Below are 19,056 nucleotides of genomic sequence, written 5' to 3'. Positions count from 1 at the left end.
GAACATGTCAGTCACTTTAACTACAGAATGTGTCTGAAGGTCAAGTGTTTATGATAGATTCTCAAAGAAATGTAATCTGTTGATTGTCAGGAAGGTTGCCCTCCTGCTGGTGTCTAACAAGTGACTCTTTCAGTTTTGCAGAGTACATGCAGTACCAAAAACACAGACATATTTATTTAAACATGGGGCCCAGCTGTTTTGAAAAAGAAAGCAGGGTATTGTACTTCTACACAAATATTCATTATGAATCCAGGTCACAGGAGTGCCCTTTAGCCTACTTCCAGTCCTGAGTGGTTTTTTGTTTTGGTTGTTTTTTTTCTTTTTCTTTTTCTTTTTGTTTTCTGTTTTTTTGTTTTTCAAAACAACTTCTGTCCTGTGACTGGACATCAGTCTTCATTTCCCAGTGATAAACACACATTTACCATGAGGCAACATTTCTTTAACTGGCTATAAGAATGTTTTCAGTTTTAAGGGTGCTTTCAGACATGAGCACTGTCTGTGGTTTGTGTGTTTTGACACTTTCAAAAACCCGGTTGCTATTTACTGTTTGATGTAATCAGTAGTGGTTGGTGATTGTGGCCAGCATTTTTCTGTTGAAAAGTCTTTCGACCCAGTTTTTATAGAGTTGACAATGAATTGATAAAGAAAGGAGAGGCACAGTTTTCTGCACTTTCAGCAAATATTAATTGATATAATTCAACACTTTAAGAAACGTTAAGCTGATTTTGGACTCCACATTTATGCGTGTGTGTGTGTAATAAACTGAAAAGGCTCTTATTTCCCCTTCTGAATATTGTAATGCCAAAAAAAATTCCAGAGCTGAAGGTTACACTTTGATTTTTATCAATAACTGATGTTGCGTGCTGTCACTTTATCCCTGCTCGAGCTCCACAAAAGTTGGTATGCGCTCTGAAACTCCCTCCTTCCTGCTCTAATGTCTAGTCCTCCTCCACCTCATCCCCTGACAGCTACAAGTCTGACTCTCCTTCTACAATTATAAGTAAAATCCTTTCTTCATCAGTCAGCCCTCTGCTTCCAAAAGTATGTGCATAGGCTGAAAACAGAAGGGAATCATCTCGTTGGTGCAAAACTGCTATTTTATGACTGTCAGCTGTTGTCATCTCTGGCATTTTTCACAGATTCAACTAAAGAAATGGTGACATGTTATATATTTTGGGACAGGCACACAGAAAAGAAAGGGACAGGAGAGATTTTCTTATGTAGAATTAACATCTATCAAAAGTAATTTGTTTCATATAATGGTCATCAACTTACAAAGAATTTTATTTTTCAGGAAGGGAGCATATAGTACCAGTCAGTGCTGAGGTGGGTGCAAGGGCACTCAAATGAAATGCCATCCAGTGACGTTAGTAGTCAGCAGGGGTCATTCATTTGCGCTGGAATTTGCACTGAACAAAAGCAAGACTGACCCCAACGAACCAGCCACTCAGAAAGCTGTCCAAAGTCATCTTCTGGTTGGCTAGACTGACAGAATTTACTCTACCCAATTTGGGAAAAACCTTCATGTTCATGTAATAATGCCATAGAAGGTTTTTATACAGGTTTTTATATGACATATAAATGGCCTTTTCCACCCCTTTCTCTACAGTTTCTTTTCTCCCTGTGTACCTTTTCCTGTTATCCAACTGTTTTTACTGCTAAGAACTTTGGTTCCCAAACTGAACCCCTGGCTCAGCCCTCCTCAGTGGTCACATGACACAGATTCAGAGATCTAGACTTGTAAAGTACAAAGCCCACATCTCACAGTGCATGCATACTCTATAGACAGTATATCAGAAGGAGACTGCACTGTTACACATCCGAGCGACCTTCATTATAACTGACTCTGCTTCCCACAAGCAGGTAGGTGGTTCCTTTTGTAATTCAGAATGATAAACAGGTTTTAAGTGATTAATGAAAAGCACTTTCTGCCTTGTGTATTTGAGTTATGTGAAAGGTTAGGAGATGAAGAGATTATTGTTACAAATAGTCTGCATTTTAGAAATACAGGACAAATAATTTCATTTTTAAAAAACAAATAAGGCTTTTCAGCATAGCAGCTTATTATTATAGCAGGTGCTTATTTAAGACTTGGAAATGTGAACGTTTGAGTTCTTTAAATCTCAGATTTGAAATGTTAATGCTGATGCTGATAGTTCTTTGGAGTTCACATAATCCCTGACATAACTGTATTTAAATCAGATGTTAAAGATGTGGATGGTTTCATTTTCCTGACCTTGATTTTTTTTTTTTTTTTTGTATTAGGTGTATGTGTTACATAGACTGTAGCTCCAACCTACTCCCTTTTAGTTTGTCATTTGATTTAGTTTTTTTTTTTTTCATTTAATTTTGTGTAAAATAAATGAGCCAAATAAAGACAATGATAAAGACAGTGATATTAATATTCAGTGTTGGGCAAGTTACTTTGAAATAGTAATTCAATTATAGTTACTAGTTACTTCTTCAAAAAAGTAACTGAGTTAGTAACTGAGTTACAATATTCTAAAAGTAATTAATTACTTGGAAAAGTAACTATTGCGTTACTTAAAAAAAAAAAACAAAGACCGTTTAACCCTCTGGCGTCCAGGGTATAATTGGCCATTTTTTTACTACTCTTGATTTTCTCTCCACATTTTACCTTTAAAAACTATTTACTTTGCCTTGTTTGGTATCATTCTTTTTAGCACAACCTCGCGTGCCTGAATTTACAGTCATGTTCTCATTTTGTCATACTGTATAACCAGAATTGATCTAAAATCAGACAAAAACCATAAAATCAGAGTAGAAAAAGTTAAGTCTTTTTACTGTAACAACCACAAACATGTTTAATGAATCATATTTCATAACTTCAAATGCAAATATTAATTGTCAATTTTAAAATCCTATGCACAAGTTTTGCAAACAACAAAGTTATTTGCAGCCATTTACCTTTTACCCTTTTTTTAAATAACCATTTCAAACTATTTAAAGAACAATCAGCTGTTCTTCAATAAGATGCCACAAATTATTTGTGCCACTCCAAAAAATAATTTCTGTCCACTATAAAGGAGAACATCACAGCCTGATACCTGCAGGTCTGACAGCAGCAGGTGTATCACTGCTGTTTCTACCTGGAGACAGCAGTTGCCTCATTGTTCTGACACACAACACAAAACTATCCACAACACTACACACTAACTACACACAACAAACATGCTAAACGTCACAAATCTCACATCTCAAAACTCGCTCTCTCTCTCTTTCTCTCTCACCGTCACTCCTAAAACTTCCCTGTTTTTTGTTTTTTTTATTATAAGCAGAGAGTGCTTGCTAGCGCTAACGTGGCGAAACTATTGAGGAAAAAACGGCACGTATATCTTGTTGATCATGACTCTGGTTTTACGTGGCCTATCGACACAATTTAAAAACTGGCACCTTGTTGCTTTGTCTTTAAGTGGTCATGTGATTGACTTACCACGACTACTTTATTCTTCCTCAGTCAAACAGCAGCACTCATGCGATTGTTTTGCCTCCTTAGCTCCAGGTGTTGTGCTAGACAGTGATCGTGATTACCGTCCGCGGGAGCGCGCAGCTGCTTAAAGCTGTAGCGTCCAGATTACTTACAGCTACTTCCGTGCAGCTGATATAAGATGCGGTAAGCTGAACACAGCTTCAACCGTCTGTTTGTTGAAAAATAGTAACGGACCGCGTTACCTTGTTAGTAACTGTAACGCCGTTGTAACCATAGGAATAGTAATTAGTTAGATTACTCGTTACTGAAAAAAGTAACGCCGTTAATAACGCCGTTACTTGTAACGCCGTTATTCCCATCACTGTTAATATTGCTGTGCTTTAGTGGAACATTACTTCATTTGGCCCGTTCCTATTTTAGCAATCTTTCCATGTATTCAAATTATATATGCCAAGAGTGAAATTTTTGGGTGCTAAAGTGCCATGTCATGCTGAACTTGACAAACTGGTCTGCTCAGATGAGTTGTTGCATCAACACCATCTATGACTGTGAAACAGTCATCCATAATCCACAGTCATACAGTGAAAGCATTAGAAATTACAGAGCAGAAGAATAAAGCCCCAGCTGTGTGGAGTTAACTATATACAATAAACTATAACTCTACTGACTGTGAATCCAAAGGCAGCCATACCCTTCTTACTCACTCTGCTGCCTGTGTGTTTAAAGGAGGGCAGACCATAAAGTCCCAAGCTGGTTGGAGGAGGAAAAAGGAAAGGGAGGAGTTCTCAGTAACACCTCCCCCTCCACCGGCTTTCTTTTCCTAAGCTCTGTGAAACACAGAGACTGCCTGGTTTTGAAACCGACCTCACTCATGGCGGTAGAGGACATGTGCGCCTGTGCAGTCCCTCCCCTGGCAAGTACAGCAGAAAAACGGAAGCAGAATGTAAGCCTGCATGTGTGTGTAGAGAGGTTAGAAAAGGAGAGGGCATAAACACACACACACACATTTGCGGCAGATGTAACAAAAAAAAAAGTCGAATCAGCCAAGAGTGAAGGTTTTTGGAAGGAGAGAAGCCAGGGGAGAGTGGTTTCTTGTTCCTTGTTCTGAAACAGGTAGGATGATGGATTTTGTGTACTTACAGCAGCATAGAAATGATGTGTGACGGAAGTAAGGGTGATTGAATTGCCAGGTTATCTTAGATCCTAAAGCCTCATGTCTTTCAGTCCATCTGTTCTGTGCTGTAGTCCATCTGCTTCCCTCCATCATTAAAAGGTAACAGCAACAAAAAATGTATATAAAAATGGATACAAAAGGCACCAGATAATTAAGTTTAGATTGCAGATCAAGATCAGGAAGATCAGGAAGTTATATCATGGTAACCTGACGTAACAGCCTTACTTGTTCTTGACTCACATGAGATCTTATAATCTTGTGTATTTTAGAAGTTTGGCACAATATATTGCTTTTGTGTTGTATAGCCAACCCCAAAAAACATGTTTATATTTGTAATTTATTGGCACTAATTGTTCATAGTCATTATCAAGACTTAGATTATTTTAAAGTTGCTTAACAATGATTTCTTTTTGATAAATATGTTTATGTCAGAACCACATGGTGTTTTTATGGGAGCATCGTGTCAGTGTGCAAAAGGTCAGGCATCCATTTCTAGACTGCACATGTGAGAAGGATGGAAGAAGCTTGGAAAGACAAACACTGTGAAGGTCAATGGCTCCTCCTTGAAACAGTGACTTTAAAAAGGTGTAATCAAACGGCAAATTAAACTGTAATTATGCATGATTTCATTTAATCGAGTGAACATGATAGTAAAACAGTATATGCACGGCATATTGAAATCCCCCCAAAACAGGGATTCCAGATTAGGGGTTAGTGATTAGAACCTCCATGGGCTTGCCAAGTAGAAGTAGAGTAAGTAAAGTTTATTTATATAGTGCTGTTCAAGAACAAAGATCACAAAACACTTTACAATATAAAATAAGATACAATGACTAAAATGTTAGAAATATAGAAAGATAAATAAAAGCGAGCCTACACAGTGCGTCTCAAACTTTTTAAGGGTATCATCCAGTTAGTTAGTTTTACAGATGATTTACAAAAGCTGCGTGTTTGCTAAACAAAGGAATTGTCAGCTCATTTCAATATCAAACCAAATGCAACAGGATCAGTTGCAGAAATATCAGCTTCCACTTCTTGCATGCAATTTTGTCACTGCTTTATGTTTGTACTGTTTTGGGGTTTTTTTGCCAAATTTGCAACACATCTCAACACTTTAATAACTCTGGTCCCTTTATTCCAAAGGAACCAAGCTCTGTAACTTGGGAACTACAAACAGTTTCCTTTTGTCTTGAACTTAGACCTAGATACCACCAACAACCACTGAACAGCTGAACTCAAAGACCTGGTAGTTATGTATGGGTATAGTCGTTCACTAACACAGAGAGACATCTGATCATGAAAAACTCTCAAAAGTCAAAGGACTAACGAATCACAATAATATAGGCATGTTGAAATAAAGGCATGTAAATTCATTTCCATTTTAGATATTTAATATGGGCAATGTTCTGCAGATGATAAAAACAAGTTTGTACAAGACAACCAACCTGCTAATCATAACTGAATGTCCGATGAAGTTACACCCAAATTTCTTACAGTTGGGTGAACTGAAGATGAAGTGGATCCAAGATTGTCAGATAACATGAGAACATAGCTGTCAGGGACATAGACAGGTGTTCTCTTTGCTGTTCTCTTTGCCCACAGCCCCTCCATATTTTTTGCTTACGAGCAGACAGTTTGACCAAGATGTCATAAAAGATTCTTCTAACATGTGTCAGGAAGAAATTACACAAATGAGAAAAGGCCTTTGCTGTCCAAAGAGACCCTTACTACAGCAAAATTGCAGACTATTAAGGCCTAGCCAGGAAAAAAAACATATTTCAATCAATTTGAAATCTTTTGGATTTGAAATGGGAAGTCCATGCACAAAAACTCTTGAACGCATTGCTACTGAAGCAATAAAGAGAAATAAAAAGCTTTATCAATCTGGTTGGATATCAGAGACCTAGAGGATATCAGAGGCTGGTTGAAAATTATGCAAAATTCACAAGATTCTCAAGGTTATTTCTGCTTAAGGGGACGATATTAACTTATGACACCAATGCTCTATATGCCGTTTCCAAAGAAGAACTCATCTGTGAACTTTTGTGTTGAAACGATGAAATAAAGATGATGAAAAAGCTCATTGTCCTTTTGCTGTTGTTTAGTTATGCTACCTTATCTGAAGCCTTTGTTTCAGAGACAAAATTTTTTACTTGTTTGTTCGAAATATATCAGAAAAAGACTTCCATGGAGTATTATTTCTTTTCATATAACTATTTGGCTCAGAAATTAATATATTGGTATGAAGTATGGTGCACAAATTCATGTTCCCTACAAGATAACTTTAGAAACTGTTCAAAAGTAAATGTTACCCTAAATCGCGATGAACATGACTAACATCATACATGCTGAACATCAGTGACAACCTTTGCTCAAAGCTCCACTGTAATCAGCCTCTACCGATGAAGCCTCTTAAACTGATTGCAGTTAAAAAAGATACACTCTACAACTCATTTCATTGAAGCTCATTTGTACATAAATGCAATAAAGCAATAATCCATCAAATGCATGCAAAATACACATAAACATTTCTTTGCCTGAAAGTTTAATGACTGTTCTTTTAAATGTCACTAATCAGTCGTGCTTATGCTGTGTCTCTATGTTTCAGATTCTGTAGGTGTTCATTTGCTCAGTTCTGCTCGCATCATGTCGCTGCTGACTCACGTGCTGGCGTGCCTGTTTGGAATGGGCTCCTGGGTGGCCATCAATGGGATGTGGGTGGAGCTCCCCTTGATCGTAAATGATATCCCAGAGCGCTGGTTGCTGCCCTCCTACCTCACAGTTCTCATCCAAATGGCCAACATAGGCCCTCTCTTCATCACGCTGATGCACCGCTTCCGCCCAGGGGTGCTCGATGAGCGGCCAGTCATCTACGGCATTGTAGGGTTGGGCATCGTTGCTACATTCCTTCTGGCTTTCCTTTGGAAGCACACAGTGACCGTCGGAGGCTCTTTGCATAGTGTTCCACTGCTGACATTAAGTTTCCTGCTATCTGTGGTGGACTGCACCTCATCTGTTACCTTTCTTCCTTTCATGATGCGGCTGCGTCCACAATATCTCACAACGTATTTTGCAGGTGAGGGCCTCAGTGGTCTTGTGCCTGCAGTGGTGGCACTTATTCAAGGCGTTGGTGTAGTTCACTGTGAAAATGCCACTTTATCTAATAATTCCAACACAACTGACAATGGAATGCTACAGGCCATCTACCAGCCTGCTAAATTCTCTGCGCAGGTCTTCTTCATATTCCTTAGTGTAATGATGGTCGTGTGTCTGGTCGCTTTCCTCCTACTCAATCACCACCCGGCTGTGGCTCGTGAGAGAAAAAGCGAACGGTACTTCAGTGGGGAACTTGACCGTGAAAAGAAAGAACAAGGCCTATCTCTGAATGCCCAGACACCAGAGCAAAAGCCCATGATCAACCCCTCGGAGGCTGGCAAGAGGGAACTTAGGAGTTCTTTCGGGAGGGGGACATATAGTATCTTTGAGGTGGTGTTTATCTTTGTAGTGTTGGCTTGGGTCAATGCTCTGACCAATGCAGTGCTGCCTTCAGTGCAGTCCTACTCATGCATGCCTTATGGGAACAAGGCTTACCATCTAGCTGCCACCATGGGAGCTGTTGCTAACCCTGTGGCTTGCTTCATCGCCATGTTCATACCAATAAGGTGAGCTATAGAAAAACTACAATAATTATAAAATACTAATCAAGACCATAGATCCAAGAAATGAGTTCTAAGTCACCAATAGCTTGTAAATCTGTTTTCTTTCCAGGTCTCTTGTCTTCATGGGAGTTTTGACCAGTTTTGGGACTGGATTTGGAGCCTACATTATGGGCATGGCTGTTCTAAGTCCCTGTCCTTTGCTGGTCCACAGTACCTCTGGAACTGTAGTCATAGTAAGACTCTTTATTCTCTTGCATGTACTTACTGTGTACACAGAATACAATTTCAGACTTCATGCTCTATCTTGCATCTTATAAAAGCATGAAGCCACCACCCATTTGCCATACTCACTTAGCATTTATGAGATTTCCTGTGATTAAGGTGTGTAGTGTGACTGACAGGTTTTACAATATTATGTTAAGTCAGCTTAGTCTCATCCACTTGATGCTGTCATGCAAGAGCTGTGAAAGTCCACTGAATGAGTCAATCAGTCAAACATTCAAAAAGAGTACATTGTTTTTGTGCACTGCCACCTAGCTATAAAATGTTATTTTTTGATGTCAGGAGTGCCTTTCCTAATACACTTTTTCAGAGCAAAAAGTACTTAATACTAAAATGGTGTTAACTACTAAAATACTTTCAGTCATCAAACTGAATAAGAAACCAAGTGGCTAGGCACTGAATGCTACTAAGCTTACCAAGCTCCAACCAGGATATTCTGAGCTCCTACTTATTACTTACAGCAGTAAGAATATGTTATTTAATGCACAATTCTAACAAGTTCTCTGTTGCAGGTGCTGGCCTGGATACTCTTTGTCCTCTCCCTGTCTTATGTCAAAGTCATCATTGGGGTGATCCTGAGGGATGAAGGCCACAGTGCCCTCGTGTGGTGTGGAGCTGTAGTGCAGCTGGGTTCAATGCTCGGTGCTCTAACCATGTTCCCACTTGTTGGTTTCTATCAGCTTTTTGAGTCGGGTGATGCTTGCAACACTAAGTGTCCAACATAGATGTAAAAGGTGTCTAAGTTCAACTCTGCTGTACAGAACTCTAGTATTAATTGCACTTGTTTTAGTAGAACTGCACTTATTCCAACTTGTTGTAAGAGAGCTGGCAAGTTATAGGTGAAAATCCACCACAGTGTCACTCCGTGTTTTTACCTAAGTTGTGTTTGTAAATGTCATATACTTTATCAGTAGTTAATGATGTATGAAGTACACATACACCCAGTGCTTAACAAATGTATTAGACCACCTCTCATAAAAACAAGTAAACACAAATAATTTCACAAAGTTTGAATTCAGAGTTTTATACCCAAATCTGAACAGGCACACTGGACCTTATCAGTGATGTCAGAATCAAGCACAACATTCAAGCACTAAAACAAACTTTTCTGTTCAGTAATACAAGTAAATGAGTATAATTTCTCATGTTAATTTTGAAAAATAATTTAAAAATGAGCTTTATTTTTATTTATTTATTTATTTTTTGTGAAACACAAAATTTGAAAAGTCTACTTGCAAAAATTGATGCAATCTCTTTAATTCATTACAGAAACATAAAATAATGATTTTGGTAGTTGCCAGTATTATTAATATAGAGCTGCTGTGGCACAAACCTTACATTGGATGGTGATCTAATAAATTTGTTAAGCACTATATCCATCTATAGTGTCTCAGACTACAAAAAGACCAAACTAAATAGTGTTCTGCTATTAAATATATTACAAAACCTTGTCAGTTCAAAGGTCAAAGCTATTTTACTTGAAGTTTGAACATCATGTTAGATGATAATGTTCAACGTATACTTTCTTGATTTTGCTTTATAAGAAGTTATGGTACTGTTGCCTTTAAAATGTGCCTTAATTCTATAAAATGACCTGGGCATTTTGGGGGGTAGACTACTGTGTTGTTTAAATAAAACTACAATGTGCTTTGTATATGTTACTGAAGTGGAGAAACTGTTGAACAATACCAAATAAAACATTTGTTTAATTACTGCCTAAAAAATGCAGATTTGCATGTTGTTTGATCCAAAAAAAGGCTATTTTTTCTGTAAATCATCCCTACGCTGAGCTCTATACATACGTTTTATTCATCCTCTTAACTATTTAGCCAAGGGTTGCAGGCAGTAAGAACCCTGGACCAGCCACCAGTCTTTAACAGGACTAAGGCAAGAAAATTAAACATTCAGGCTAATTTGCATCTTTGGCGAATTTTGAGAGGCAAAATAATGTAATATTAATGAGGCGGACAGAGAATATCATATGTGTCAGTGGATTTTTGATTATGCCACCTACCGTTCCAGCACATCCCACAGGTACTCTATTAGTTTGAGATCTGGTAACTGTGGAGTACATTTGCATACATTAAAGTTACTATCATGTTCAAGAAACACGATTGAGATGAGTTCTGCATTATTCTACTGAAAGTGGCCATCAGAGGATGTGATCATAAAGGGATGGACAATCCTGAGCAGCAATACTCAGTTTGTTTAAACGACACTCAACTTGGGCCCCTTAATACCAGTTTTCTTCCAATCCAATACCTCAACTAATGTTGATACATCAACACCACCTGAACCACTCGTACAAGGCACAATAGATCCAGGCTTTCATGTTGTTTGATCCAAATTATGACCCTACCCTCCAAAATGTGACAGCAGATATCTAAACTCATCAGACCAGGCGATGTTTTTCCAAACTTCAGTTCTCCACTTTTGGTGAGCCTGTGTGGATTCAGGTTCCTATTCTCAACTGACTGGTGTGGGTTTTCTGCTGCTGTTGCCCATATGCTTCAATGTTGTACATGTTGCACATTTAGACATGCTCTTCTGTATACTGTTATAATGATTGGTTATATAAGTTGTCATTGCCTTGTTATCAGTTCAAAGCAGTTTGGCCATTTTCTCGCAGAATGACGCCAGTGACTCACTATTTTCTCGTTTTAGACCATTCTCTGTAAAGCGTAGAGATGGTTGTTCAGGAAAATCCCAGCAGTTTCTGAAATACTCAGACCAATACTCAGACTCAGAAAAGCACATCTGGCACCAGCAACACATGCCACGTTCAAAGTTTAAATATTTTTACTAGCTAAAAAACCTCTCAATGGTTTGGCCAAACAGTACTTCGCTGAGTTGCTCACCGTTTACAACCGAGTTAGACCCCTCAGTTAATCACGTGCAGATCTTTTAACTGTTCCTAGAATTAGATCTAAGTGTGCTCTCAGTTATTGTGGTCCTGTTCTTTGGAACAAGCTGTCTGCAGCCCTGAGATTAATTATATCTATTCATACATTTACCGTATTTTTCGGACCATAAGGCGCACCGGATTATAAGGTCCACTGTTGATGAACGGGTCTGTTTTCATACATAAGGCGCACTGGATTATAAGGTGCATTAAGCGAAACAAAACAGTCAGATAAGTCAAACTTTACTCAACTCATTCTTCTTGCTTCCCCCACTTCCGTACCATTGATTCATTAATGTTGAATTCTCTCGCAGCTGCTCTATTCCCATGTTGTTGCAGTATATTAATGACTAACCTCGTATTGTGGATGGATTATCTCAGTTGTTCTCCTGACTGAAGTTTAGTCCGTTTACAGCATCCTGCCATGCGACTGTATTTGTCCCTAACCATCGGGAACCCTCACCTCAACTTTTATCGAATAGAAAAAAGTTGGGGTTCATCCTTCAGCTTCACTGTGTTTATGCTATGCTAACACAGCTGTGTAGCTAGCGATCAGGTAGCACATCATTATATACCAGCTAGCCCAACTTCAATAACCCTACAAACGTCACTGCTGTTTAGTTTTCTGTCTTTGTTTATGTTGGAAGTGAGAGCAGAGCTGTATGTTTTAATTTTTTCAGAAATCTCTCAGTCAGAACATGCTATATCAAGTTTGGGTGGAAACTAGCAAGCTAACTTCCTGCTAACTTCTAACTCCGTTAAATTTAATAACTTTTGTTTTCATTGATGCCTGGATGTTAAACTTAATTGTTACACCTGGTAAAGCAGCAACACTGATCATTTTATTAAAGATGAAAGAATTTAGACAGTTTTTAACTCTCAGTGATGCCGCAGTGTTCGTTTGACTTTGGGACGTGAGGCAGAGTTTGGACCCAGATTACTCCGTGAGGCTCCTGACTACGGCAGCCGTAATGATCCGACAATCCATCAAATGATGCGGCTTCGTAGCTTACCAAAGTCGTACTGAAACATTTTTTGACAGAGTTTTGAGCGCCGTGTACCACATAAAATCGGTTTGAGGTCAGTAAGCACAACCAGAATTTAAACGTAAGTACCAGATTATAAGTTGCACTGTCGATTTTTGAGAAAATTAAAGGATTTTATGTGTGCCTTATAGTTCGAAAAATACGGTAAAAACAAACTAAAACCTTTTTATTTACATGGTTCTACACTCAATATGTGCTTTTTGTTTTTGTTTTGTTTTATTATATTTTACTTTTATCACTTACTCAAAGTGTTATAAACCTCCCCTTCTGATGCTCAGTTTGAACTGCACGGAGGCACTGAGCTTCTGCCTTGTGTTTGGTTGATTAGATACAACATCAACTAGCACTTGAACCTAATGGTGTAGCAGCTATACCTAATGAAGTGGCCAATGATGTAAAAGATTACATTCATAACAGAAAAGAAAAAGAAAACATCACTAAGTCGACAGTTGACAGCATTGATATACTCCACAGGTCACATGTGTTTAAATGCAAATCAAAGGCAGGCAAATCACATGAATTTTGTTTTATGAAATGCAAAAGGTAATGCCTTCCCACTGGTCTGCTAACACTGAAAAATGGGTGGCTTAAAGAAAGAAAAACAAACAAACAGTATTTTTAGGCCAATTAGCTGCCTGTTTATAGTTTGTGATTTACCAAAAACTCTTTGATCTGAATCTTACATATCCATGTCATTCACAAAATCACCACTAGATGTCACTTTTTGATTAAAAAAAATATCGCCAAGAACTGCTCATAGCTGCAGCAAAGCCTTAACATTCAAATGGCTGTGGTCTGATTTGAGGGTGTGAGCTTTAAAAAGAACTCTCAGTGTCGCTTTATTGAACCTGGTGAATGAGGCAATGATGGAAGATCCTCTGTGGTTAAATTGGATAAATTAAGCAAACCTAAATTAGCAATGAGATGTTCAGACATTCACATGTGCTGAAATACTGATTCTGCCTACATATTGGGGTTTCCCCCCCCCAAAATATAATTTATATATATATATCTATATATATATATGAATCAACATCAGTTACTATGCAGCAATATGCATCCCCTCTGGTGGGGTCACCCAGCTTACTAGAGTCAAGCTGCATCATATCCTCGTCACATTAAATCGGGAGAGAATGTCTTATGCATGTAGGTGGATGCGAGAATGTGTGTGCGTGCATTGTTTTGCGTGTGCATTGCACACGTGTGTGTTTGTCCTTCCTCTATTCCACATAGACAAACAGGAATGAGGAACTCATGGCCAGTCAGAGGCTGATTCAGATCCCAGTGGCCCTCCGGAGAACATCTGGGGTCATCATCTCCTGCTGTCTCATACTTCACCTGCTCTCCTTATCGCTTCCTGTAGTTTCTGTGACTTATGGCGTGCAGAGTTTAAAAGCTGCACAACGGTTTGGAATCATTTCAACAACAGCTTACTGTCTGAAAACGGAGAAGCATTTTTTGATGCACTTTTTCTGAAACTGTGTAATGATCCAAATGAGCCAAAGAAAAATGCATTGAGATTAAGATAAGACTTCAGATCAGAAAGCCTGCTCTATATGACTGTGGGTGGGGTGGGAAGGGGGAAGCATGATTTAGGCAACATAATAAGCAAAAGTGTAAGAATGCAGCCTTTCTTATCTTCGTCTCTCTCTCTCTCTTTCCTTTAAATATTGTGATATCTCCGTTTCCCCCAAGCTCCTTGTCTTCCTCAATTCTTGCATATGGCAGACTTTGTGACAGTAATTTAAATTTAAAACACATGAGGGGAAATCCTAGCCCGCGCTGCTCTTTAATGGGCCGTCATGGGATTGGAGTATGCAGAGAATGATTGAATTTTGTGAGAAGGCCAGGAACGATCAAGTCTCGCCTGCCGTTATGCAATCGACCATTCCCCTCTCACAACGCGACGTCTGGTAAAACCTAGCAGGAGGAAAAGGGAGGAGGGGGTTGGATAAGGGTTGGAAACCTCAACGTCTAGACCAAAAAAGAGAAAAACATTTTTTCTTCTAAATGACTCAAGACTTCATAAAAGAGAAACTTGGCTATCATATACACTCACACATATATATGTGTATAATTACATATATATATCTATATGTATAAAGCCAAACGAGATGTGATGGGCCACATCAAAAGCAGAGATGGATTGCTTTTAATGGTTGTAAATGAGTCTTTTTACACTGTAATGCATGACATCCTATATTTCCTGACAGACGGAAACATGTGGATCCCATACAAAGCCTGCCACACTGTATTATTTATATGATTGTGTCATGTCTGTTTTCTGCCTTTCTCTCCTCACCTGCTTGGCTCACTTTGACAATGTCAAGGCAGAAATTCAACAGACTCTGAGGCACTGATATTGCTGCACTGTCCAAGCTTTCACACCCTCTGAGTAAGATTAAACCCCTGCTATATATCCTCTCAGTGAAGCAGGAGAGGCTACCTTTCCCGTTAAGTCCATTATATTCAAATAGGCGGGGCCTTTTCTTTCTTTATCTTTTTCTTTTTTCTTCTACGCAAACAAGACAAAGTAATCAAAAGTTAAAAGCAAACACTCAAGGAGGCACTTAGCAAAAAAGAGAAAGCTTTTATGATAAAACATTCATATACAGTGCAGGAGACAGGTAATCTTTGAGGATGATAGGGTTGTCTTGTGGTCAGTTTCTGTATAGTATTGCTTGGGGAGTCTTGTAGATGAATGCTCCTAATAACATCCCTGCCCACCCATCAGCTACCAGAGAATGCAGGCAGAGCAGCTAATACCTGAGTGTATTTCTTCAGGGGTGTGAAGTATGCCTTAAAGAGCTGTTGGAGGCAGCAGTAAAGTAGGGTTCATTACCTTGACGGACTGATGACAGCTACAGTAAGAATGGCTGAGGTGCACGCACACACATATAAAGGCTCAGTAATGTGCTATCAGTGATGCTGTGCTATGCACAGTAGCACAGTAGAATTTTGCATAAATGATGCCCGAGATGCTAAAGACAGTATTGCTTTCATTGAGATGTGGTGATGAGCAAGTACTCTGTGGTAAATATGCTAGGTTTGCATTTGAAAAAGTTTTAGTGGCCAAAGAATTTATTTTATTTATTTTGTTGCTGAAGGTTAGGAGAGTAAAGTATATTGACATCACCTCTATGTCTTTTTTGTAACAATGCCACCAGCAGCCAAGGAGATTAGCCACAGTAAATACTGGAAACAGGAAAGCAGAGTGGTTCTTATGGAAGCAAAACAGCATGATCACTAACATCACAAATTAACAAAGTAAAACAACTATTTCTTATTTTCATTTCAGTGACTTTTAAGGCACAAGATGCTTTGGAGAGAGTGAGGTGGTATACTAGGAGTGCATTTGCACAATCTAGGGTACTCCTGTAGCCGGTCCCAAGCCTGAATAACTGCAGAGGGTTGCGTCAGGAAGGGCATCCGGCATAAAATCTTTGCCAACTCAAACATGTGGATCATCAAGAAAGACATTTCACTGGGAGTTACCAGGATGGACAAGATTAGAAACAAGTACATCAGAGGGACACCTCAGGTTGGAGAGGCAATGCTGAGTTGATTTGAGAGGAGGGATGGTGGCTAGCTCTCTTATTGTTAAACCCATCTTAGATCCTTACCAGATTACCACACAGATATTAGCAGCTGAAGCCAGACTAATACCTGCTTAAATTCTCTAACTTGTAGGAACTAGTTTTAATTCACAGTTGTTTTCCATGGAAGATCTAAACATACTAAAAAGTCTTTAAAATATCTTTAAGAGCGTTCATATCATCTAAAATAATTTAGCTTTTAAAAATATTTTCAACATCTTTTATTGTTCTTAGTCTTTAGGCTAATTTAACTCAACTGGTTCTGATGGTAACTTTTAATGTTAGTTTAGGGGGCAGTTTAAATAATATTCACAGATGACAAAGAATTGTGGCAAGATATTTACTGATAATTTTGTGTTGGGTTTTAAAACTTTATAAGTATAAAAAAAAAACCCCAACAATGAATTAATAAATAACTAAAGAAGCAAACTCACAGTCCATCGTTTCGGGAAGTCAGATCGCAGGGGTTGCATCTGGGGTCAGCTTTAGGTCACTCTGGGCATCCATTAGTGGCCTTATTTAGAGTCTTATTCCTTTAAGAGGAGTGATTGGCCAGCAAAGACAAAGAATCATTACCTTTGCCCGCCCCCTCCCTGCCAGCAGTCAATAATGAGGGATCATTAAAATGAATAGATGGACATTCCCCTTTTCTCCGGATCCTTATTGCAAAATCAGTGTCAGGGGAAATGAAGATTGAGCTTGGAGAAGGCGTCTAAAAGCCTCACAGTGATTGTCGTGAACTCATCTCCAGTGCCAGGCTCCTTTATCTACTGTAAGAGTCTGCACCTGCCTGAACTCCTGACTAGCAAGGGCTTTTACTGTAGCCCATTAAGAGCATCCCTAATGCGCGCTACAGCGTACTTCAACATAAACATTCTGCATATGTACCGAAACATTTACAGCAAACAACACAAGAATGATTGCTTTGGATGTCTTCAGGCTTTTTTTTTTTTCGTCCACGAAGAAAACAGAGCGCTCAGAGTGAACTACAAATGTGATATTAAACGCTTCGACTTTGATGTGGAGGATAAAGTGCTCACGTAATGCGATCGTATAAACAGACACTTAAAGACAATTCTCACTTTTCACATGTCTTAAACTCAAGCATCTGTCCCGCCGCTGAATTTTATAAATCCTTGCACAACACTTCACGCATCACAAGAGTGAGCGCAAATCAAGCTGAATGATTACAGATGGAATATAAAAGAAGGCACAGGATTTTTCCAGGCCCCATCTGGTTGCCTTTCTGGGCAACCTCTTAAAACGTCTTTTAAAAAGGTGATTTGTCTGTGGATCCGCAATAATGTGACCGTGTCAGCGTGTCTTCTGCTGATCCTGTCACATGTTGAAACGATCCCATAAAAACTGGGTTTGTGTACACCTGTGGAGCTGGGCGGCCCCGCCTCATTCACATGTAAACATGTGCCGAAATCCACGCACACACATGGCACTTATCTTCCTCCTTTATCATCCCAAAGGTAACTGATAAGAAGGTCTGTTTATAGTCATCTGACATATGTTTCAAACGAATAAAAGCGAAAAAAAAGTCACAGAAAGTGACTCAAGAGACCAACAGAGATCAAATGCTGGACTGGCTTATGGGACAGAGTTATCAAAGATCCCTCAATGTGGTCAAGCAGTTATCTCTTAAAGCATCTCTTAAAGTCACCCCCGTGGCTCTCTCAACATGCCCTTCATAACAGAAGTATACTGAGGATTTACTGCTTGCAGATGGCTCATGAGAGACAAGGGCAGGCGCTCCACCACCATGCCTTTGCACTTGCTTTATAAAAGCCCAAATCAAGGGCTCTCTGGGAATACAATAGGGGAGGAAGTGGGGCCAAAAAGGCACTATAAATCTGTAGAGTCAAACTTCGAAGTCTGAGCCCTCTGCCAGGCTGTGTGGACATGTGAACCTTTTGGGGAGGGAGGCACGCGCTGCAATCATTATAATCAGGGATTGACATTTTCCTTGTCTGAACTCTTGACTTCACAGCAGAGACGCTGTGGCCGTCAAATGACAGACTGTGCCGCGCGTCTGCTGCTCACTGGGGCTGTCTGTCAGCACATCAGCCTGTCAGTACCAATAGCAGTTGATGAAATTGTGATCGTTTGGTAAGGCAGTTGGTCGAATGTTAATCTCAGGTGGGTTGTGTCCTGCACACACAAGAGGCAGCCATGATGTTTTTTATACAAATACATACAATACAATACATGTATTTGATATATTTCGTAAATATAGGATGGAAATCTCCTTGCAGCTAGTAAAAATATGCGGTTGCAACAATGTTCTTTTTGCATTTGGTGAACAACTGCAAGCAGTTTTAATGACTAACAGGTTACACCCTTAACCTCTGGATCATCACTTTCTGCTGCAGCGCAATCGCCTGGTAAAAACCAACCGGTCTCCAAACAATTGTAATCTGACTCAGACTGACTCACTCTTGGCAAAGGTTTGGAAATAACTGCAGTCTAGTTAGTAGTTTGTGGATCTGATACATGTGTATGCACACGTATACAGATTTGCAATAGATGGAGATGGATTTGCCATTTTTGCAGATTATTCACTGTATTATCACAACCTTATTCAATTTCAAATTGATAATCGACTGATAGCAGATTCTGTTTTATTGCCCTTTTATTGTCACTTTGAAAAAGTCACTTTGAAGACGGCAAAGTGACTCTTGTGCTTTAAGACTACTGACTGCGAGTGGTGGCAGACTTGGCTTTGAAGCAACCATTTCAAATGCAACCAAGTTTGCAATGAATTTGTTCGTGCCACAGCCTCCAACCACTCTTTTCCATAGTGTGACCGTCGCATAAAACTTTGACCTCTGAGGCCATCGAATTGACATGAATGCACATGAATGCTTTATGTGCCTGGCAGGAGAGATAGCAGTTTTCTTGCAAGAAATCAGATCAGAGGAGATCAGATCAAGAGCTAAA

At 39.3% G+C, this 19,056-nt stretch overlaps 1 protein-coding gene across 4 annotated transcripts; it reads left to right on the top strand.

The window, feature by feature from the left end:
• The first annotated feature begins 1,725 nt into the window (after positions 1-1,725).
• On the top strand, positions 1,726-10,290 carry slc52a3-2b (solute carrier family 52 member 3-2b). Of its 4 annotated transcripts, none has more exons than XM_003443642.4 (4): positions 1,726-1,863; positions 7,234-8,287; positions 8,394-8,517; positions 9,079-10,290. In XM_003443642.4, the coding sequence occupies exons 2-4, from the start codon at positions 7,272-7,274 to the stop codon at positions 9,289-9,291; spliced, it is 1,353 nt and encodes a 450-aa protein (XP_003443690.1). In that variant the 5' UTR covers positions 1,726-1,863; positions 7,234-7,271; the 3' UTR covers positions 9,292-10,290. The 4 variants fall into 4 exon arrangements, with proteins under 4 accessions (XP_003443690.1, XP_005450725.1, XP_005450724.1 ...); XM_005450668.4 differs by lacking the exon at positions 1,726-1,863 and adding an exon at positions 4,250-4,394; XM_005450667.2 differs by lacking the exon at positions 1,726-1,863 and adding an exon at positions 4,401-4,564.
• Positions 10,291-19,056: the final 8,766 nt, after the last annotated feature.

Source organism: Oreochromis niloticus, linkage group LG11, assembly GCF_001858045.2.
Source record: "Oreochromis niloticus isolate F11D_XX linkage group LG11, O_niloticus_UMD_NMBU, whole genome shotgun sequence".
Taxonomy (NCBI): domain Eukaryota; kingdom Metazoa; phylum Chordata; class Actinopteri; order Cichliformes; family Cichlidae; genus Oreochromis; species Oreochromis niloticus.
This window is presented reverse-complemented; position numbering and strand designations above follow the sequence as displayed.